At 40.4% G+C, this 23809-nt stretch overlaps 1 protein-coding gene across 1 annotated transcript; it reads right to left on the bottom strand.

Moving 5' to 3' along the window:
- Positions 1 to 1750: 1750 nt before the first annotated feature.
- On the bottom strand, positions 1751 to 4014 carry LOC149175121 (pectinesterase-like). Its single transcript, XM_089419523.1, has 2 exons — positions 2892 to 4014; positions 1751 to 2657 (listed from the first exon to the last, which is right to left on the bottom strand). The coding sequence occupies exons 1-2, from the start codon at positions 3859 to 3861 to the stop codon at positions 1972 to 1974; spliced, it is 1656 nt and encodes a 551-aa protein (XP_089275649.1). The 5' UTR covers positions 3862 to 4014; the 3' UTR covers positions 1751 to 1971.
- Between the last annotated feature and the right edge of the window lie 19795 nt (positions 4015 to 23809).

The following is a 23809-nucleotide window of genomic DNA, read 5'->3' on the forward strand; positions in this document are numbered from 1 at the left end:
ACACACTCTGGTCTACTGCTAGATACAACAACATACGGGCTTTTGAATCCTTCTTCCTATTGCTCTTCAGTAGATCTCTCTCTCCCTGAGTTAATGCATTGAACTCATTTTCATCTGCTGGTTCTTCAAACCCAGATTCAACTATTTCCCATAAATCTTGAGAGGCAAACAGGGCTGTCATGATTATTGCCCAATAGTCATAGTTTTTCCCATTAAACTGTGGGAGCTGGGTGTTAAACATACCCATACCAGTGCTTGTGCTGGCCATTCCTTGCATTCTGATCTATGCCTCTAAATCCTTGACTGTGTGTTTAAAACAACTGACTGTTTCTTCAGCAACACAAAAAAAACTTTGTGAAATACCTGAGTATTTTCCTGACTGAGCCTTCACTCTGCTTGAGAAGTTTTACTGCTGCAACAAGCTCCTCCCTTCAGCTTCTTTGTCACCTTCAAAGAGCCTAAGCCTGGCTTCGATACCACTGTTGGGGATTTTTTAATGGGAAAATCCCAAAAACAAACAATTCAAACACACAGAGGCAATGCTCTGTTTCCTTTACTCCAGGATCTTTGCACAGGGAAGCTATTTAAAATAAATTATCTCAGAACAAACCATTACACAGCCATAACACATTTCTATTGATTAAAAACAAAAGACTGATACAAACTTCATCCTCTTTTATTGAGAGGGATATACCAAAAAATAATATTCAACCAGAACTCTGTTTTCACCTGAGAATTTACTGAGCTGGATTTACTGCTGTAAAACCCCTTTTACATTCACCGCTGTGAAAAACACTTTACTGCTATAATAAAAATTTACATATGCATACAAAAATGCGCTCCACCATTTTCTTTATGCACTGCTGTGCAATATCTTCACATGCTTCATGTGCATTCCCCTCGTTTTTTTGGGCTTACAACTCTCACACATACAACCAATACAACAACGAGCATATATTTCACTTGGCTCGTAATAATAAAAACTTAATACAAAAAACTTTTTTTTTTATATGGTCAATGTTTTTTTTTTAAAGAAATATAACACATATAATATATGCCCATACCTCCCGCATAAAGGAACATTAAAACTTCACCTACGCATATGACAGTTTATTAAATGAAAGGTATGGTCAACGAAAACTTAGTTTTACTCCACGCAACATAGTTAATGTTTGCCGTATGCAGGTTTGAGCAATCAACGGACAAAAATGGTGGAGCAGATCAAACGGCGGACGGAGATATCGGAAGGCCTCACTTGAGTGAACGATAGCTCCCGAAAAGTTGAACTTGATTACGTATGGTGAGAGCCACGCGTCTGCACCATATTGTATCGGAGTCAAAAATACGGAAACTGCCTTTTCGCAAAAGCGGTCCAATATCCCTCAAAGTGGTTTGTGGTTTTATTCTGGCGGTTTTGGGTGAGAACGTACAACTGCGTTGAAATTACGACTTCAACATGATTGACAAAAGATATAATTTGTTGATTGTAAAATGCGAGGTTCATGTCTTTTAATGTGCCACAAAATCACTTTCATTAGAAATTTTTCCTCTTATCCCACTTTTTATTATGTATATCATGTCTTTGGGGTTTGCCGAATCGATAGCGAATGGAAAAATGTCGATTATTTATTAATTTGCTTTTTAAAAATTAAATAGATATTGTTAAAGTCAGTCGTTAGAAACTTATAAGGAAATAGACACATGAGATTCCTGTTTTGGCATCACAAGGTCATGGAAAGACACGAAAAGGTTTCAGCCAAGGTAAAGAAAGTATGAATAGTCTTGAATTTGTGCCCCATTAAAGGCCAGAATTTAGATTACATATTGTGCATTGTAATCGAATGCTACACTTACATTAGCAAAGAATAAATGTAATTAAGGGGATTGGCGAAACAATCATGTAAATGACACGAATACACAAAACAATATATACCGACTCTTTAGCCGTCTCTTTCCTGTCACTTTTGTTTTCTAATCTAGGCCTGTATTGACGGGCACTGCCTGTATCCAGGCATCACCAGCGATGAAATTAACCACAGTGAAGTTCTGAGCATCTGAAATGTTCATGGTATGGTAGCCAGGCCATTGAACTCGCTCTGCAGTTCCTGCCCCTGGTCCCGAATTCATGTATTCGCCATAATACAGCGTGGTCAAGCCAAAGTCCCCCGACCATTCTAGCCAACCTGCAGGATCGACGACATCATCCATATATGACTTCATATAAACTGTGCGAGAGTAATTTTTCCAGGGCCTCCCCAAGAATGTCTGGAAAGAGCTCTTCACCGGAGCGAGATCAGGCGCAGCAGAGACGGTGCAATTTTGTATAGAGATTCCAGTGTTTTGATTTGGGTCATCTCTTCCTTGAGCCGTGAAACAATTCTTTTGATTTTCCATCGGTTTCCTAGCCAGGAGATTACAGTTTTGAAACACAGCTGCAGCGTTGCCGAAGATAAAATCAACTGTGCCGTAAATCTCACATTCCCGGTAGAATTGTCGAAGAGAGTGTGCGTAAAGAGTGTCTTGGTAACCTTTGAAGCTGCAGCGGTAGAATGCTGATAGATCCGAGGCAACGCGGAGGGCGACAGCCTGATGCTTCTCTGGGCCCGCCGTGTTCTCGAAAGTGATATCCCGAGCGAGAAATCCTTGCCCAGCTACAGCTGTAATAGCAATCATTTTCCGTATGAGGGCAACAAGACAGAAAGATATAGATTCGTGGAAACAAAATTAGAATAACCCATCCCCGTGCTAAATTGAAATTCAAAATTGGATTACCAGGGTCATACGAAGAGGCCTTCATCGACAAAAGAAAAATAACAAATTAACCACAGAAAGAAACGAGTAAAGAAGGCGTTTTTTTCGACTGAAAAAAGAAGAAGAGTAAAGCAGCTTACCGACTGTTGCAGAGCGGTAAGTAGTCCATCCGTCCACAACGCTTCTATTGCCGGTGATCACAGTGGCATTTATGCCATCTCCCACCAACATAATATTTATCTTGTGTTTGGGCACCTCAATGTATTCCTGGTAGACTCCCTTTGTAATATGTATCACATATCTATCTAAACTATTGTTTGGGGCAGCATTCAGCGCGTCAGTAATTGTGGTATAATTACCACTCCCGTCCTGAGCCACCGTAACAACATTGTCGGCTGCCTCGGAGGTCTGAAGAAGTCTCCTTCTGTCTGAAGCAGACAACCATGAACGGAATTCATCATCTACATCAACTTGATTGTGACGCTCATGACTCGTTGGATTGGAGAACAGGCGTCGGCTGTGTAAAGGAGGCGTATTGGAAGCTTTGCCAATGACAGGAATATTTTTGACAAGAGCCAAAGAATTGCTCACGACTCGTGACACATCAAGAACACTCTTACTCAGTATGTTTTGCAGGGTTCCAGTGGCCTCCTGGAGACTTTCGACGCAGGTAGCCTGATTAGTAAGAGCTGCGCTAAGCCAAGTTTGAATGTCAACTGCCTGCCTCCATTTCAAAGTATCAGCAGCAACATTTGTCTGGGACTTGCTCAGGTGGTCCAACGTTATATCGTTCAACTGCATACAATCTTCAAGAGCATCAATTTGTATTCCCTTGAATGCCCCCCATCCAAGACGAGAAATTATTTGAAACACTTTCTGTGCTTCGATAACGCTCAGCCTGATAGACGTCCTGGCGAGATCTGCGGAAGTTGCCTGCAACGATCCCGGTAACAGGCTCGACATTGTGGAAACACAGAATTTTGGATCCAACGTCGCGTCGCAGGCAGATTTCAGAGAAATGGAGTGCTGCTGGTCATTGCTCTCAATTTTAACGAACATAAGACATATGATAAAGAAAACCAAAGCCGTAAGACTAAACCTAAAGGCCATTGCCGAATGCACTTGTCTACTTTTAACTTCACTGAATCGCTAGACTGCTGTGTCTCACACTCTGAGTCTCACACATATATAATATGACCTCAGTCACTCAACGTTTGTAACGCGGCGTCGACGGTGGGAAATTTCGAGCCGAGATCGTTCAATGATTAGATGTATTGGAAAGCGCAACGCGGTGCGTTGTTTACAGTTTGCAAAATCCAGACAAGGAAATGTCAAGGAAGAGGAGTTCGAATGAGTTGCAAACCCAAAGCATATTTGCAGTATTCAGTTCATACCGCAGGGACACTGGTCCACGACTTTACAAACTGTAAAGCACCGCTCTTGTGCTACCGACGAAAGGGTTGACCGCCGCCTTCATCGTATTTCCAAAGGAAGGTTCGGAAACAGTGCTGAAACCATAATAAATAATTCAGAAGACGCGGAATTGCTGTCATGTCTACACGTAGATATATACCTAATCATCTGGATTCCGTTGTTAGGAGTGTATTATTAAAACACGAAAGTGGAATTGGATTCCCGTTACTAGAAGCATGTTATCGAAACAGCAGCGCATTATTAAAACACGAGAGTGGAATTGGATTCCCGTTACTAGAAGCATGTTATCGAAACAACAGCGCATTATTAAAACACGAAAGTCGAATTGGATTCACGTTATCGAAACACGAAATTATAGCGGGGCAAATGTTAATCATCATTCACCATGTTCACCGTCAGCTAATTGCATGGATGAGAATAAATTGATATTTAATGACGGGATGAAAAGATAGTTATTCTAAGCTTTTTAGAGTATTTTAATTGGTGATGGAAGTAATGTGAAATATGTTAAAAATGAAAGATCTAAGGTTCAAATTTTTCGAGTTGTGATCTTGTTTTTACAGAGGAGAAGATAGACCTAGACAAGCATAGGTTTATTACTAGTTATGTTTTACTAGCAATGTTCTAACCTAACATAGGTTTATTGCTAGTTATGTTTACTAACAATGTTCCAACCTACAAGTCACACCCTTTTTTTTTAAATTATGAACCTCTAGGTTCAAAGGAATCCAGTTTAGTAAACCTAATGGGTTTCTCTTCAATGATCCAAGTGTTCCGTGAATCAGGAAACCCTTGCCAGTTTACTAGATACAACTTACAATTGTTTGATCTAATGGTAGTAGCTTTGGTGTCTACCCCTTTCTCAACACATTCCTTCCTTTTTTGCGGTAGCTACCTATTCCATTCTTTAAACACTTCTTCGTCAGGGGTTTCTTCGACCCCTGCATGATAGTAATATATATTTGTAACATTAAAGATGGGACAAATGTCAAATTATCTATGCAGGTAACTTAGATAGGCATTTTCATTGATTTGTTTGAGGGTTTTGCATGGACCGAACTTCTTTGATTTCAATTTATGGTATGTTCCTTTAGGGAACCTCTCCTTTCGTAGGTAAAACATAACTTGTTCACCTTCTTGGTACACCTTTTCTCTCCAATGCATATATGTTTTTATGTTGTACACCACATTTGTGTTCTGTAATTTCTATCTGACTGACTCTTTCATATAATGCATACACTTTACAAAATCTTTGACATTTTGACTAACTCGTTCTCCCTTGGGAAGATCAATTAGATTTACTATTGCCTCTAAGTTGTATCCACAAACAGCCTGAAAATGACCTGTTAATGCTAAAATTGAAATCAAATTCCGTTTATGTCAAAACGAAGTCCCGTCGCCTTGGATTTTCTCCCACCAAGCTCCGAAGTAGATTCCGCAAGCTTATGTTCACTACTTCTATTTTTCCATCAATTTGATATTAATAGACTGAAATATATTGTAATCTGTTGACACGCTTCCGTCACAATATCTTCCAAAATAGCCTAAAAACTATGAATCTCAGTCACTAGTGATGAACTTGGACATTCCATGTAGGCACACTATCTCTGTGAAGAATATCTCAATATTGATATGCATCACAGAAGCCTCAACTCAATAATAATTTGACCACTTTGCTTGCATCATTTGTTTTATTACCAAGAATGAAGTGAAGTGGGCCATTTCGGAGAATTTTTCCACCACCACGAAAACGAAGCCATTTCCTATTTGAGCGTGAGGTAACCCGAAAACAAAGTCCATGGAGATGTCTATCCATGGCCCTTCTAGTACTAGAAAGGGTTTATACAATCCTATGTTTTTTTATCCAACCTTAGCAATTTGGCAAATTTTGCACGAAGAAACAAATTTATTGGCATTCTTCCTCAATGTAGGCCAAAAATATTTCTCACTTATCAGGTTGTAGGTTTTGTCCTTACCAAAATTACCACCCAATCCACTCAAATGCATTTCTCTAATCAGTTGTTCCCTTTGAAATCCTTGAGGAATGCAAAATTGGATTCCTCTAAACATAATTCATCGGCTAATAAATACTCTCCAGAAGGATGTTTTCCTGCATTTACTTGACTATTGAGAGCTTAAATTAATTGGATAAAATAGGGGTCTTCCGACATTTTTTCCCTTCATTTATCCAAACCCCACAAACTTGTTGGTCATAGTGACAAGTAGGTGAAGTCTCCTACTTTTTTACCACATATATTTTTTTTCTTCCGGAGAAAAAACACTATCTTTTCCCACTTATATGTTGCACTACAAATGTATAAATCTACATAAAGGAGACCCATTTAGCAAGCTGATGGGACATCTTGGATTGAGAATTTATATATTTCAGCCCTTGATTGACAGTTAATAGGATAAATTGAAGATGTAAGTGGTAATGTCTCGATTATTTCAATGTTTGAACAATTGCATATAGTTCTTTATCATAGGTGTCACACCTTCATTTTGCAGCATTTAATTTATCATTGAAAAAAGAAACTAGCTGACCTTGTATTAGGACCCCCTAATTACAATGACTGAAGAATTGCATTCAATGGTAAATACATTATAAAAATATGGTAGAACTAGAATGGGCCCCATTCACTTTTATTTTGATAATTTCAAAACTTTTTCAACTTCCTTATTCCATGAAATTGACTTTCCCCTTGTACAATAAGTTAAGGAAACACTCATCCCACTAAAACTTTTGACAAATTTCTTGTAAAATTTAACTAGCCCATGTAAACTCCTCACATCTCTAATGCTTTGAGGGGTACGCCATTCTAATATGGCTCTAACCTTTGTGGGTCCATACTCACTCAATTTGCAGAAATTACATTCCCGAGGAAAACTAATTTGTTTGTAAAAAATCACTCTTCTAAATATTCGCAAACAACCTTTCTTCTCTAAGTGTATCAAACACTATCTTTAAATGATTCAAATGTCTTCTAGGTTTTTGCTAAAAATCAAATTGTCTTGAAAATATATAATGAGAAATTTCCTTATTTAGGGTCTAAATACCTACTTCATAATTTGCATAAAAGTGGTAGGAGCATTAGATAATGTGAACATCATAACTAACCATTCATACAATCCATATCAGGTTTTGAACATTGTCTTCCATTCATCACCTTCTCTCATCTTGATCTTGTGCAAACTGTTCCTTAAGTCCACCTTGGAGAATATTTTTTCACCAACCAAGTAGTCTAAGATGGAATCCATATGATGTAGTGGGGATCTATACTTTAATGTGATTTTGTTGATATGTATAGAGTCAATGCACAACCTCTATTTTTTCTCTTTCTTAGGTGATAGGAAAATAGGAGTGGCATTGTAATGAACCCCAAAAGTACACCTAATTTTTTTCCTTCTTGTTGTCTAAATCTTGGCAATGAAATTAAGTACTTCAAGGGATTGTAATTTAACACTTAGATACAAGCTTGTTCACTCTCCAAACTTTCTTTTTTAATGCATGGACAAACATTGAACACTAAATTTTAACATAAAGCTCACTTTATAATACAAACCTTGTTGATTGCCTATAATATTTTTCTAAGACATTCTTTAGTCTATAGCTTGAGTTGGTGACTTACTAAAATATAAATTCAGTGAGGTTCACAATGAATTTTATTTTCACCACCAATAAAATTCAATTCAAATATAGTTTTATACACCTACAATTAATTTCATATTTCTCTTTATGTCCTTTATGGGACTTACACATAATCTACCCTTTGAATGTCTCTCACAACATTGAATTCATTTTGTATAAATGTTATAATAAACTACCATAATGTTTTGTCCCACCTTTTATGTTGTTTCATCATCATCATCAAACTTTATATCACATATAGATCTAACACATTGCAAGGGACTCCTGTCTTATTTCATAGTTGTTTCATGCCATGTTTGAAGTGGCATGAAAATATAATATGTGGACTTTCCTTAATTATGTGGCTCCCTTCCATTTGATTACATTGTGGCCCTTCACATACTTTCACATGACATGCTTGGTAATATGTAAATTTTGAATCAATGGCTGCGATGCAATTTGGTTTGATCAACAATATTCATTGTTTAGGCCTTTTTTTGTTTTTTGTTTTTTGTTTTTTGTTTTTTTTTTTTCTATCTCAAAATGACCTCCCATATGATAACACATTTGGTCATTATTCGTTTGAGTTGTAGACAGAGCATCACTTTTCTCTGTAACCACTCCTCGAATTTTCCACTCATGGTTACTAACAATCATATGTAATCTTTCCTTCTCTCCAAAACTCGTCCAAGTTTCTTGATTTGATACCTATTGTGGCTTTGAATGACCAAAATAATATGTATCAGGGTTTGCAATTATTTTTCATGTTCATACTTATTTTCTTCCGCAATGTCAGTAGCTTTTGTTTACTAGTTTTGAACAACTATTTTTCTTGACCTTGTAGGTTTCATAAGGGGTATTTCATTAACATTCACCGAGACCCACCTCTTTCTCAATCGCTAGAAAAAGTAATCTTCCGTTACTTGGCTTCGTATTCTTGCTTAAACCTGTCATAAATGTTATTTCTCCTCGTCCATTTTTCTTCAAGTGAGCTCTCTTTATATATATATATATATATATATATGTTTCTCTCTATGCAATGCTATGTGTTTAGTTAAATGACACGGTTTTAATTTAATCCCTATTTTTGACTCAGAATAGGTTCGTCATGGAGCTATAATGCGAATTTTGACCTACTCTTGGCATAAATTTTCTCTCAGCATAGGCTCTTACTTTGATGGAGGTTCATTCTTGTCACTTAAGTTTACACTCCCTTCCTCCTAAATATTAACAATACATTTCTCATAGTGTTTGTTAGCTCTTGGCCGATTTACAAGATTAGGGTTTGAATGTTAGAACCCTGGACAAAATGATATAGTTTGATTTTTCCTTTGTTAAATATCGTGCTTAATTACTTTTTCCATGGCCCTTTATGGTTAGGCCATTCCATGGCATAAATTTTATTATACATAGTATATTTATTATTCAGAGTTACAATCTTAAATGTTTGCTTCATATACCCCTTTATATTTACCTTACATTATTTGTTTGTTTCTTGGTCTTTTGCTTCTTCCTTTTTGAAGATGGGTTTCAAAACCAAAACTCTAACATGCCATGGCTTATTTAGCCATTGGTAATCCCTGACATAAATCTTTTAATTAAGTCCATGGTTATAAATGTTGTATTTGGCTATCCTCCTTATATGAGAAATGTTGTCCATTCATAGGGTTTTAATCCCTGCTTGAATTTTATATTTTTATTTTAGCATTTTATTTACAACAGTTTTAACATATTGGTTAATTTGTTGTAGCGAAATGACATTGGTCCTTGGACATAGGTTTTTCCTTAGGAAAATTCAGTGTTAAATATTTTCTTGATTTCTTTAGTTAGGATTTTTTTCCTTTTTACCAACCCCAACTTATAATTTGGTTTTTGTGGAAATTCATAGGTATATTCAGTCTCTGGAGTATTTTGAAAGTTTTTCCTTTGTACATGTTGTGGATCCTTCCAATACTTAATGAGTTTTTGACTCCTTCTCTCGAGGTCGAGTGTTCTTGAACTCATGGTCACTTATATATGTGGTTGACTCTTTCGACGAAGACAAGACACCAGGGTTCTATCATTAGTTTAGTTAAGAGGAATGTTACCTTGAGCATGAATTTATGGTTTAAAGGGTTGCAAAAGCCGATAAAAACTTTGTAACTATATTGATGTTATCATAAGCTCGATGAGGAAGTTTGATAACAAGGATCAGGTGATTGGCAAGGGGTTTTGGAAGGATTGAGCTAGGGTTTGCAGTAGAAGTTAAGCATTGCGCGCCATGGAGAGGTGAGAGGGGGGGAGTTCCACTCCCTCCTACAGTCAGGTAGTCTCCAATCGATTCAAGAAACCTCCGGAGGCAGAAACTGGAATTTAGGAGGAGGAAAATAGTACAACAAAGGTACAGAGGAGTAGGAAACTATGTAGCAAGAAGCCAGAAGAGAAAAACGAATAGAAGGAGAAAATCAGAATGCAGACACCAAAACTCGAACTGGATCGTGTAAGCCTAGGGCTACTATCATACCCAGAGTGGTGTTAAGTGATCAGGTGCTATAGGCGCATAGGGAACACATGGCGACTTACGCAGTCATTTGTAAATTCATGGGGTTATGGCCTACGGAGAAGGCTTTATAGGCATGGATAAAGAATCATTGGAAACCTAAGGGGGGTATAGATCTACACCTTGGATCAAAGGGTTTCTTCACTGTAGTTTTCACTAACATTGAGGACAAAGATAGGGTGTTTGAAGGAGGGCCCTACTTCTATGCTGTTGCAGGCCTCTATATGAGACCTTGGATAATGAATTTTCTCCCAGAGTGCAGGACTTTCACTTCGGTCCCGGTTTGGGTAAGGTTATACTCCTTACCTCTAGATTATTGGCAGCCTAAATCATTAAAAGAAATAGGAAATAAACTAGGGCATTTTGTTAAAATATCGGAGGCCACCAGGCGAGGAAAGTATACCTCCTTTGCCCGTATATGTGTAGAGATGGACCTCTTTGGAGCTCTACCGAATGAAGTAATTTTGGATGTTTTTGATGAAGAATGGGTGCAAGCGGTTGACTATGAGCATGTTCCTTTCAGATGCTGCAAATTCCATGAACATGGGCATCTATTCAGGGATTGCCCCTTAAACAAAATAGAAAGCAGAACCAAAGCTACCTCAGGGAAAGAAACTGATAGCTTTAACAAAGTGGGAAATAGAGGTAAAGGAGGGAGAAAGTACCAAAAGAAAATCACTGAGGAAAAGCAGCTAAGTCAGAATAGGTACAAGGTACTAGAAGAAGAAGAGGAGCATGATAAAGCTAATCAGACTCTGGAGGATAGCCCTATGGAGAAAGAAAAGGGAGAGAGTATGGAGGACTCACATGACAACAACCAGCAAAAGGAGGATCTGTTGAACACTATGGAACTTGATAGGGACCAGGAGATGACCCTAAGCGAGGTGGGAAGAGAGGATCATGAACTACAAGATATTCTTGATAGGGAGCATCGAGATTTGGAAAAGTTTCTAGAGCAGGGAACCACCAAACAAATGGATTCGCTACCACAAGAGGAGTTCAATAGTGGTGAAAACTATGAAGGAAACATTGGGACTAGCTCCTAGGAACCCAGGCAGGAAAAGAGGTAGGAAAAAATAGAACAAGTTGTTGATAGAGTGTGGAAAACTCATGATTGATTCAGGTAAGATGAAAGACCTAACCAGTTACTAATTTACAAACCTTTCTTAATGAAGCTCACAACATGGAATATTAGGCGTCTAGGGAGTAAAAGGAAGCAAAGGAATCTTAGCAATAGAATGAAAGAAGAAAAACCAGATATGATTTTCATCCAGGAAACAAAATGTTCAGTAGAAAAAATAAGAGAAATACACAACAAATGGCTGACTAAATATGAATATCTAGAAGTTAAAGCAATCAAAACAACAGGAGGACTTCTCACACTTTGTAACCCTCAGAAACTAGGAATCCTTGATGCTGAAGCATCTAGGAACTATTTATCAATGGTGATTCAACCCTTGGGGGATAGGGAAGTTTATTTAATCACAAATGTTTATGGTCCTCAGAAGCCTAAAGACAAACTCAGGCTGCTTACCTCACTGGAGGATCTAAGAGACAGACATTCGGACATCCCCTAGATTTGGGGAGGGGACTTTAACATGGTCAGGTCCTTGTCGAAAAGAAAAGTTGGAACCAAATCACTAGGCAGAGACTCCATAGCATTTCAGAATTTTATAAACAACATGAGGCTAGTAGACACAAAGACAAGTAATGGCATCTTTACCTGGAATAACAAAAGGGGAGGAGAGTCACAAGTGACCTCAAAACTAGATAGATTCATTATCTTGGAGGACCTTATTCTATCAAGCCCTGATTTGTCAACCATGATACTTCCTTTTGGTGGATCGGATCATTGGCCTGTTCAACTTGAAGCGTCCTTTATAGGAACTCCAAAAAACAGACCTTTCAGGTTTGAAGACATTTGGCTTACCCATCCAGACTTTATCAACAATGTTGAAAAATGGTGGAAAGAGGATATGCAGGTTCAGGGCACTAAAATGTTCCTCCTACATAAAAGATTGAATCATATCAAAATCACGCTTAAAGAGTGGAATAAAAAAGATTTTGGCAACATTTTTGTAGCCAAAAATTTTGTTGAACGGAAGCTACTTGACATTAATCAGATCCTCATTACAGAAGGCTTCAGCGAGGAAAAAAATGAACAAGCTAATAACCATCAACAGGAATGGGAAGAATTATGCAAACAAGAGGAGATATTCTGGAAACAGAAATTGATGTGGTGGAGAACTCTAGGAAATATAGAACCGTTTTGAAGGCGCTCAATACCTCTTTCATATCCTTGATTCCAAAACAGGTTAATGCTATGACACCAGACAAATTTAGACCAATAGCATTATGCAATGCGGTGTACAAAATAATTTCCAACAGGCTTAAACCACTTCTACCAACTCTTGTATCTGAAGAGCAAACTGGGTATGTGGAAGGCAGACAAATTTTCAACAACATCATTCAAGCATACGAGGTGGTTCACTCACTTATAAGTAATAGGCAAGCAGGAATGATTATGCAACTTGAACTAGAAAAGGCTTATGATAAGCTAAATTGGTCCTACATACAGAAAGTTCTTATAGCATATGGATTTGACCATAACTGGGTAAGATGGGTAATGGCCCTGGTAACTTCCTCTAGTTTCTCAATCCTATTAAATGGTTCACCATCCAAGCCCTTTAATCCTTCGAGAGGTCTCAGACAAGGAGATCCTCTTTCTCCCTTCCTCTTTATTCTCATGATGGAAGGGCTGGGCCAAGCTATCAAGTCTGCTAAAGCAGAAGGCAAAATCCAGGGTCTCAAACTCACCATGAATGGAAATGCATTGACCCATCAACAATTTGTGGATGATACTATGCTACAGGGTACACCTACGGTGAGGGAAGCTCTAGCCTACAAACAAATCCTGAAAGATTTTGCAATGGTTGTGGGCACAGAGGTAAGCCTCTCCAAATCAAGGATTTTCTTTTTTAATACTGACATTGCTATTCAGAGAAATATATCCAAAATTCTAGGCTTTCAGAGAGATATGCTGCCATCCAAATATTTGGGAGTACTACTAATAGACAAACCCCTAAGAAAGACAGTCTGGGAGCCTGTGATTAATAAGCTACAGGACAAAGTACGGAAATGGACAAGTAGGTCTTTGAACTTAGCAGGATGACTAGTGCTCACAAAGGCTATCCTACAAACTGTCCCCATCTTTATGTTTTCAGCCCTACCTGCTCCTAAAGGAGTCGTGAAAATTTGCAGAAATATCAAAAGAGATTTTCTTTAGGGTAAAGGGGAAGAGAAAAAAGAATGGGCCTTAGTAGCCTGGGAAAAAATCTGTAAACCTAAGACACATGGAGGTTTGGGACTGGATGATCCTAAGGTGCTAAACAAAGTTTCGGGGGCAAAACTATGGTGGAGATGGCTAAAAGATTTAGCTTCACCTTGGGCCCAAATTTGGAAACATAAATATGAAAACAATTGGCAAGACTGTTACACTAAAAAATGTCACCATGACTATTTACAGTTAGTATGGCTCTATCAACAGTCATGCTACCCTCTTAGGAAAGTCTTATGCCTCTGCTCTCCATGTCAAACTCCAAAAAGAGAGAAAAGTCTTTATAAATGTATTTATCTCTGGGGACGCAGGTTCTCTCAACCTTACCTGCGAGGACGCACCCAATGTTCACAAAAGCTGCGTCTTTGGACGCTCTGTATGTAAAGGGGCAGGTGCGTCCCCCTGTAAAGGTTAAAATGCGCAAGTTTCATCTTTAAAAAGTCACTTGTGGTCATTTCTAGAGCATTCTAGAAGGTTGTTCGACGTGTATTGAGCGCCTCCAGATGGTTCATGCACTCCTACCAAAGAGGAACTTATCCCATCAATAAGGGAGCTATCCCATCCAAAGAGGGGATTATCCCATTGATGGTGGACCTGATTAACTTCCTCTTGAGCACTATAAATACAGGCATTGGGCCAGAAGGAGAGAGGTTGGAAGCTATACATTTCTAAGGGTAAATGCTGCAGGAATTAGGACTCCCATTTAGAAGCTTGTGAGGAGAGATTGCCATCTTTGCTTGTTCTATTTGGAAGTGGGTGAGCTTTGTCAAAGTAAAGGAGAACTCTTGATGGACCTTGGGAGGGACTTGCACAACACCAAGGCTCAGGTTGTATTTGTTCCTTTTGTTACCTATTAATGCAAATGAGTCCATTCTTCTCAATAACTTGTTATTTATGAGTTGTTTCATGTACTCCTTGGTCTATGTGTTAAATATGTTTTATTCTATGAGATTATCAAGTGCTATTTAATCGTTTGATTGTTAGTGTATGCAGGTTTCAAAGTGAAGGAGGAGCTCATCCGGATCAGCGGAGCTGGACTGCTACAACAACGTTGGATTACAGGTAGGATCTAAACACTTGATTTCCCATATAGTAAATGCATGTTTAGAGAAGGATTGCTCTTGTTTGTCTTTTTTGTCACTAGAGAGTCTTAGGCTCCTAGGGAGGTTGGTTGTGTCAGCACAATCGACTCTTTCCGCCTGAAAAATTGGCGACTCCACTGGGGACTCCATTGATGTGAAAAGTCTTTTCCTTTGTATGAACTTTGCTCTGAGAAAATTGGTTTATTTTTCTGGTTTTTGGCTCTGTGACTTTGTCTTTGGGTGGGTTAGCTTAGGGTTAGATTTATTTTGGTTTTTCTTGAATTTTCCAGTAGGACGCACCCTCTGAGTATTGCACAGTGCGTCCCTGGACGCACTGTCGCTGTGTGCACAGAGCGGGCCCGCACCTGTTCTAACGGGTCGCCTGCGTCCCCTGTTAAAATTTGAGAAAATTCCATTTTTTGCATTTTTGCTCTTAGGTTTTGCTTTTTCTTAGTTTTTACTGCCCAGATTATTAGTCTCTTGTCAAAGATCTTCACCTGAATTTGTTTCGATAGCATTGAGTGTTTTAGTGGATTTCATAGAAGTTTAAGCCCTAGGGTTTGATTTTTGAGTAGGTCTTGTAGTGACTTTGACGGTAGAAGTTGTCAAGCCTTAGATCTCTCTGGTTTTGTCAGCATTCTTAGAAGTCAGACCTGTCATAAAGTCTACCTGTGAGAGCAACTTACCATTAAGTTGTCTCTTTGGGCAAATTTCGAAGTGCTTGTTGATTGAGTCTTGAATTCCATTTTACAAAAAGAACAAAAAGATTTGAGTTTTGTTTTGACTAGTCTTTTGATTCTGCATTAGCTGGTCCTTGATTTGATTTTGGTCAAGTAAAACAACCTAGAATCATCTTTGTGAGCTTTTGCCTTGTTAGGTTTGCTTAGAGTAAATTTCTTTTGATTTGCTTGTGAGTCAAGTTTTCATAGATTTTATAGCTTTTGAGATTGATTTTTGTTAAAATAGATTTATATGCTTTATTAAAAAGAGAAAATACAAAAACATCTCCTTTGAAAAGTTTTGTTTCAAGTAGCTTTGAAAAGTTTTGAAAGAAAAAGAGTTTTTCGTGCACGTAAGGAGTGGTCATGTTTGTATGCTTGAAAAGATAAAGAGGATTGTTTCTTTGATTGTCTTTACTAAGAAAGTTGTTTTCTATAAAATTTGCATCTCTCAACTCTCTTAGTTAAGAATTTCATTGAAAAAGGAAAGTAGCGTAAATCATCTTAGGTGCATCTTTGTAGTGGTTTGAGTCGAGTCTACACACCATTGGTTTCACTTCCGCTACCTTTTGTCTTTAAGAAAAAACCATAAAATTAACACTTAAAGTAAAATCGACGTAGTAACTTTTATTTACTAGGGCTCTGAAACACCAATTTAGATCAGGCTAGTGTCTTGGAGTAGGTGTGTAATTAACTCTCCAAGACAACAAAACCAAACAAGTATCTTATCTTGTGATAGAATAAATCCAATTGTCTCATTTGTACTCTGGGAAAGCTCCTCTTAAAGGAGAAGCACGAGCTCGTGTCCGAACCAGTGAGGGGATCAATCCCCCCTCGTTGGGAACGACGCCAGACACGCACGTATTACAAACGGTAAACCTCGGATTAACCATTGTCGAGGAGCCAGGGGTCACTTGTCGGTAAACCTTGGATTATTGTCAAGGAGCTGGCAAGGGGATTGAGCTTGCTACTCTGCCCTTGCGTGCTGTCGGAGTTTAGACTGTTCCCCTAGGTGCATTTGTTGCGGTTGGTAACCTTAGTGACCATTATCTTTAGGATTCTACCGAGGTGACGGTGGAGGGAAGATCCCACTGTACCTGGAGCAGACGTCGGCTAGACTCACTTGGATTTTCTGGGGGGTTCACTTCACTCGAGACGGTTAAAGTGGAGGAACTTGGTCCAGTCTATTCATTAAGCAGGTTGCCGGGGTAACTGTTCCACCCGCCACTTCTGTACTGAATCCAGCGATGTTGGGCTTCATCACCAACTAGCGCTTTCGGTCTGGAAGGCTACTGTTTGTGCTTGGTTTGACGCCCTAGATTCTTTAGGCGTGTGATTCAAATTTGTTTGGTTCTTTAGAGACTTTAGGTGGTTTGATTTGAAATTTTATTTTGTTTTCGTGTGTAGTAGTTAAAAGTTTTTAGCTGTGGCGGAATTACCAAGACAGTCCCGTAGACTTCGGGGCCAGTCTCCTGAAGTTGTTTCTGTGGCCGAATTGTTGAGAAGATCCCGTAGACTTAGGGGATCACCTCCTCGAGACGACCCGGGTAATCTAGAAGGTTTAAAGGTCCTTGTAACTCCTCCTAGTGGCAGTAGAGTAAGTTCACCTGAAGAAGGAGAATCTTCCTTGGTAGTCCATTCAGACTACCAAGGTTTAGAGACAGGTTATAATCCCGAAGCTGTTACAGTTTCTGAGCTTGTTGGTAGTTTTTCGTCTGCTAGTGATACAGGCGAAGAACCTGAAATATCTGAACCTGTTACTCCGACTTCTAGTGTTCCTGATTCACCGAGAATAGAAAGAATTATCACCGAAAATCTTCCTACTGGTTTGATTGCTATCGAAGAACTTGCTCCAGAGGAAGAAATAGGCGTCTCTAACCTTGAAGATCAACTTACTATTGATCTAAGGGAGCGTGAATCTATCTTTTACAGTCCTCCTAGAAGTACTACTTGGTACCTTTCGTTAACCAATTATTTAGACAACTTTGGGCTAGGTTTTTCTACACCTCGTACTCCTTTTCCACCTGGAGGTATTCATACTCCTGTAAATATGTCTGGTCAGTCGTCCGTGTTTACTCAAAGTCCTGAATCTTTCTTACACGGCGGTCCTTCTGTTCCCACCGGGTATCAATCACTTTCTGGTACCTTTGCGGGGGCATCTCCTCAACCCGTTGATCATGGGTTATTAGTTGGAAACAGTGGTAATATACCATTGGGTGTAGGAGACATTTACATGATGTCAGGTTCAGTTCCCGTTTCCCAACCTCAAGGTGGCAAATTACCGCCTGGGGGGCAGCCTCAGTTAACGCCTGGGGGGCAACCTCAAGGTACACCATTTGTGTCTGGGGGGCAACCTCAAGGTCAGTATGCGCCTATGGTGCAATACATGCCTCAAGGTCAACCCCAGCCTCAATATGTACCCCAGGGTCAACCTCAGTATCAATATCAACCTCAAGGATGGCAACCTCAAGGATGGCAACCCCAAGGGTATCAACCCCAAGGGTATCAACCCCAAGGGTATCAACCTCAAGGGTACCAACCTCAAGGTCAAGGTCAACCCCAGTATCCGTATTTACCTCAAGGTTATCAACCTCAAGGTCAATACTCGAGTCAAGGTTATCAACCGCCCCAAGGTCAGTCATATGTTCCAAGTATGGGAACTGCACCTTACAATTATCAATCCTATCCTCAATCCAGTTATGGATCTCAGTATCCTCAACCTGTTACGGGTCAATACCCTGGAATGTTAGTGTGGGATCCATCGCAGGGTCAACAGGTGTTCCAGCCAAGTCTACAGTTGGTTCCTCAAGCTGGACAACCCGTAGTTTCTGGTCCACCCCAGCAACCGCAACCTGTCCAGTCAAATGTTCAAACTTCTGTAACTTCGGTAGTTACTCAGCCGCCAATTGCACCTAGTACTCCATCTCAAACGGCTGCTGCAACTACCGCCACATCTACCATACTTACTTCTGGAGTATCGACAGCTCCGGTTTCTACTGTCTCTGTAACCACTCCTCAGACATCTTTACCGTTGTCTGGATCTACGATTCAAACCACGGTCCAGATGCCTGCAGGTCAGCCTGGTATAAGTACGGTTGTCACTACTCAACCTCAATTTGTTCACCAACCGTACCAGGGACAGAACCAACTTGGGCAAGCTGTCCAACAACTGGTTTACCAGTATCAACCGTATCCTGGGTACACTTATCAACAACCTCAACAACCCCAGTACGGTCCGGTTAATCCTGGTTTTCCAGGAGGATATAATATCCCAAATGCGACTCCTGTTCCTAGTTATCCTGGATATCCTCCTCCTGGGGCGGGTATTGTGACCCAGAGTTTTAGAGATCCTAACCGGCAGTTACCGTTTATCGCAACTTTGGATTTACCAGACTTGACGCGCCTAACGAACGATCCAATTCAATATCTTCAGTTCTGGCCGCCAATGCCAAATAAGTTGCCCAGTGATATACCCAAGTTCGAAGGTAAGTCTGGAGAGGATCCGTCCAATCATGTGATGACTTACCACCTCTGCTGTGCTTCAAATTCTATCTCGGATGATTCGATCCGCTTACGTCTTTTCCAGCGTACACTCATTGGTCTCGCGGCCAAGTGGTACATTGAGTTACCACGGGCCTCTTTTTACAATTTTAGCCAGTTAGCTACCTCGTTCTTAACTCACTTTCAGTTGCCGGTCAGATACGATAACGGCACGGAGTTATTAACTTCACTAAAACAATCAACGTCCACGTATATTTCTGATCACATTCATGAGTGGAGACGTCGAAGAAGACTAGTGAAAGTTTTTATCCCGGACCAAATCTTAGCTGAATGGTTTGTTAAATCATTATTACCGAAGATTACTGAAGATGTAGCTAAGGCCGGAGTAGTTACTGAGGAGCAAGTCATTGCTCAGGCGCAATACCTTGACTTAGTTTACACTCAGTCGGGTACGTTACACGAGAAGATTCCGGATCTTCGAAAGTCGAATCAAATCGCTGCTGCTCCTTCGGGATCTCATGCCGCTGATGGTATGATTGGTATCGTGAATACGAAGAGCAAGAAGAACTCTTCCAAGGCTTCAACTACTCCTATTATCACTTTGCCGGATTCCCCGACAGGAGAGTCTTTTCCTGAACTTACCGCCGATATTCACGCTGTAGAGTCATCTACGGCCAAATCAAAAAACGGTGGAAAGAAGAAGGCTAAAGCAGACAAGGCTCCGAAGGAGAAAACAGAAAAGTCGGAAACCAATGACGAAAAGCGCAAACCTCGATATCCTTGTCTTATTTGTGAAGAGGATCATTTTACGAGAGATTGCCCTCATCGGGCCGAGGTTGTGAAAATAGTCAAAGGTTCTCCCACTCCTGCTGTGTTAAAAAATCCATTTCCGGAGCAGGAGAATAAGATGATAGGTTCTTCCTCGAATGCCAGTGAAGAACCCATTTTGATGATGTCTCATGTGAGGATTGCGACTCGATCGCAAGATTATGGTAGTAAGAATCCTGTTGATGGTAAGGAAGCAGAATCTTCTCACTCTAACCCATCAACCTCAGCTCCTGGTTCCGATCCACTACAGATCGAGAAACCTAACCCGGACTTAGTAATCAAACCGCCCGCCAAGGGTGTACTTCGAAGGTCTGCTTTCAATCCACATGCGAGAGCGGCCCAGAATTACAACATTGTTGAGGACTTAGCTGTTTCACCCTCAGCAATGTCGGCTTTAGAAGTGCTGCAATCATGCCCAGCACAACGAAAATTACTTTTGTCGGCTATCGGAGCTGTTGATGTTCAGGACCCGAATCTAATAATCTTCGATCTAGAAAATAGTACACCACGTCTCCCCCATCAAATGGCTTTCCAAATCCCGGTGATAGTAAAAAACAGGCCTATTCATCGGACTGTGATTGATGAGGGAGCCTCTACGTGTATTATGTCGATTCAATGTTGGAGATCTCTTGGTTCTCCTTCGTTGAACCAATCCCCCACCATCCTTAAGGCCTTTGATGGCCGTGGGTTCCGTCCGTTTGGTATTCTACAGGAATTGCCTATAGGGGTAGAAGGTAAAACCGTTAGTCTGGATGTGGAAGTGGTTGATGCCCCTCTAGACTACAACCTTCTTTTGGGTCGAAGTTGGTCATATGCTATGACGGCGTTGTTTCATCGGTCTTCAGAGTAATTAAGTTTCCACATAACGGTAAGATCGTGACTATTGATCAGCTGACATACTTTTCATCCGACCCAGCCTCTTCAGAGAGTATCCAGCATGTCGGTAAGACGACAATCCCTTATAGGGACATTGGCGTAGGTTTAGTTAAAGATTCCGGTTTACTGGGAACTTTTCCTCTACCTCCACTCAGCGTAGATCCTTCCTTTGCATCAATTCATATGATTACATCAGAAAATATTATTTATGATGATCCTTGGATTGTCCCATCTGACTCTGAGATAGACTCATTCGGTGATGCTATGCCTTTGAGTCCATATGAAATTGCTTATGAAGCTGTCATGTCTTTTACCGACTCGCGTTCAACCCAAATCGACCAAATGAATGTGGTCAATGAAGAATCACTTTTCACCTCAACCTTAGAACGGATAGCGTTTCCCGAAGTCGTGTCATCTGACGAACAACTTCGCGAAATCCTAAGTGTAGACGATCTACCATGGGAAGATCTCCATCACAGATCTTCGTTTTTACCTAAGGATGATGCATTTGAAAATGATTTTTCATCTATCTTTACCGCTGAATATGTCAAAGACGCTCAGGATCCAACGAAACATTCTGATTCAGAGTTGAATTTAGGGAATATTTCTCGTACTATTCCCATTGATATTTCAGTGAAGCCCGGAATTGAGGAGAACATTCATATAGGTGCCGCATGTACAGAAGATGAAATCCAAACTTACAAGGCCCTATTCCAAGAATTCCGCGATGTGTTTGCCTGGTCTTACGAGGAAATGCCGGGAATCGATCCTGCCATTGTTGTTCATGAAATAAAGACCTACCCGGATGCTAAACCCGTCCGGCAACGGTTGCGTCAGATTCACCCTCGAAAAGCGGCTGCCATTAAAGCAGAAGTCAAAAAGCTATTGAAAGCAGGTTTCATTTATCCGATCCCGTTAACGGATTGGGTATCGAATATTGTTCCGGTCAACAAAAAACAAGGAACAATAAGAATCTGTATCGACTATAGGGATATAAATCGAGCTTGTCCAAAAGACAACTATCCTACGCCTTATATCGATCAAATTATTGATGATTGTGCTGGAAGTGAAATGTTTTCCTTCATGGATGGTTTTTCGGGCTATAATCAAATCAATATTCTACCTGCCGACCAACCAAAAACGACATTCATTTGTCCATGGGGGACATTTGCTTATTGCAAATTACCTTTTGGGCTTAAGAATGCCGGGGCCACTTTTCAACGGGCGATGTCTTACGCATTTCATGACATCAAGCACATTGTGCAACCGTATCTCGATGATTTGCCTGCTCATTCCTTACATCGAGCTGATCACCTTGTCCACTTACGAGCAATCTTTATGAGATGTAGGCATTATCGGATTCGGTTGAATCCCCACAAGTGTGTTTTCTGTATAGAAACAGGTCGATTGCTGGGATTTGTTGTTTCAAAAGCCGGCATTCGCGTCGATCCCTCGAAGGTCGAAGCTATCATCAAATTTCCTCCTCCTTCGAGTTTGCGCCAACTCCAAAGTTTGCAAGGGAAAGCGAACTTTTTACACCGATTCATCCCAAACTATGCCGAGGTCACTAAAGGTTTTACACGGTTGTTGAAACAGAACGCTCAATTCTTTTGGGACGAGATTGCCCAACAATCTTTTGATGCACTTAAACACGCGTTGACCCATGCACCGTTGTTGCATCCTCCCAACTACAACCAGGACTACTTCTTATACCTCGCAGCTTCGCATTCCACCATTGGAATGGTGTTAGTTCAAGAAGATGAATTCGGAGCGGAACATGTGATATATTATCTTAGTAGGACCTTAAATCCCATTGAGCTAAAATATTCGCATGTGGAGAAATTGGCCCTGGCAGCCGTTCAAGCTGTCCAGCGTTTTCGTCACTACATTCTTCTCCGTAAAACTACAGTTATTTCGAATTGCAACCCTATGATTTACATTTTGACAAAACAACTGCTAGGGGGCAAGTACTCTAAATGGATCGTTATCCTGCAAGAGTTCGACTTGGAGTTCGAGAAGTCCAAGTCTAAGAAATCTTTAGTTTTTGTGGAATTGATGTGTGATTTCCCGCGTGCTGACACAGAGACTGTGGCAGAGGAGACCATTGCGGACGAATCTTTGTTTCTTATCAGTACTTTAGATCCGTGGTACGGGGATATAATCATCTATCTCCAAACCCAAACCTTTTGGCCCGAAGCTTCCAAGGCGGAACGTCGAAAAATTCGGTTTCAATCCCAGCAATACAAAATTATCGGAGATACACTTTATCGCCGGGGGGCAGACTTAGTTTTTCGACGTTGTTTAACTCACGAAGAGGCTGAAAGGGTTTTGAATGATTGCCACTCTGGAGCATGTGGCGGTCATATGTCTGGGTATGCCACAGCTCAGAAGGTGTTGCGCGCTGGCTATTTCTGGCCGTCTATGTTTAAAGATTGTATCATTGCAGTCCGGAAGTGCCACAACTGTCAAGTGTTTGATCGCAAGATGCGCGCACCACCTGCTCCTCTCCACCCTATAATTGCCGTTGGTCCATTCGCCAAATGGGGTATCAACTTTATTACTTGTAACCCTCACTTGGCCGAGGGGCATGCGTATATCATCCTCGCGGTTGATTATTTCACTAAATGGGCCGAGGCGATGCCTACATTCGACGCAAGCGGCAAAACAGCTGCAGTTTTCGTATTCAATCATATCATAACTACGTTTGGTGTCCCACAAGCAATCATTACTGACCATGGGAGCCATTTTCGAAACATCATGATGACTGAGCTTACAAGCCAGCTTGGTTTGCGCCACGATAGCTCTACTCCTTATTATCCGCAAGCCAACGGTTTGGTTGAATCTATCAACAAAGTTCTAGTTATCATGATCCGACGAACCATTGGTATTCATCGGTCGAATTGGCACAACATGTTATTTTCGGCGCTATGGGCATACCGAACCTCAGTGAAAACTTCAACAGGGTTCACTCCTTTCCAGCTAGTTTATGGCTTGGAAGCTATGTTACCTATTGAATGCGAAATCCCATCACTTCAAATGGCTGTCGAATTACTTCCAGCTACTTCCGAAGAGGAGAAGCGTTTATTGTACATAGCTAAATTAGATGAGACTCGA

Source organism: Pinus tabuliformis, chromosome 4_1 (assembly GCF_031772625.1).
Source record: "Pinus tabuliformis cultivar Carrire ecotype Pingquan chromosome 4_1, CPIR1, whole genome shotgun sequence".
Classification (NCBI taxonomy): Eukaryota; Viridiplantae; Streptophyta; class Pinopsida; order Pinales; family Pinaceae; genus Pinus; species Pinus tabuliformis.

Coding starts and splice junctions, on each gene's coding strand:
- LOC149175121 (XM_089419523.1), bottom strand. CDS start 3,861: ATGGCCTTTAGGTTTAGTCTTACGGCTTTGGTTTTCTTTATCATATGT. Junction 2,658..2,891: donor TTACCGCTCTGCAACAGTCG/GTAAGCTGCTTT, acceptor TTGCTATTACAG/CTGTAGCTGGGCAAGGATTT.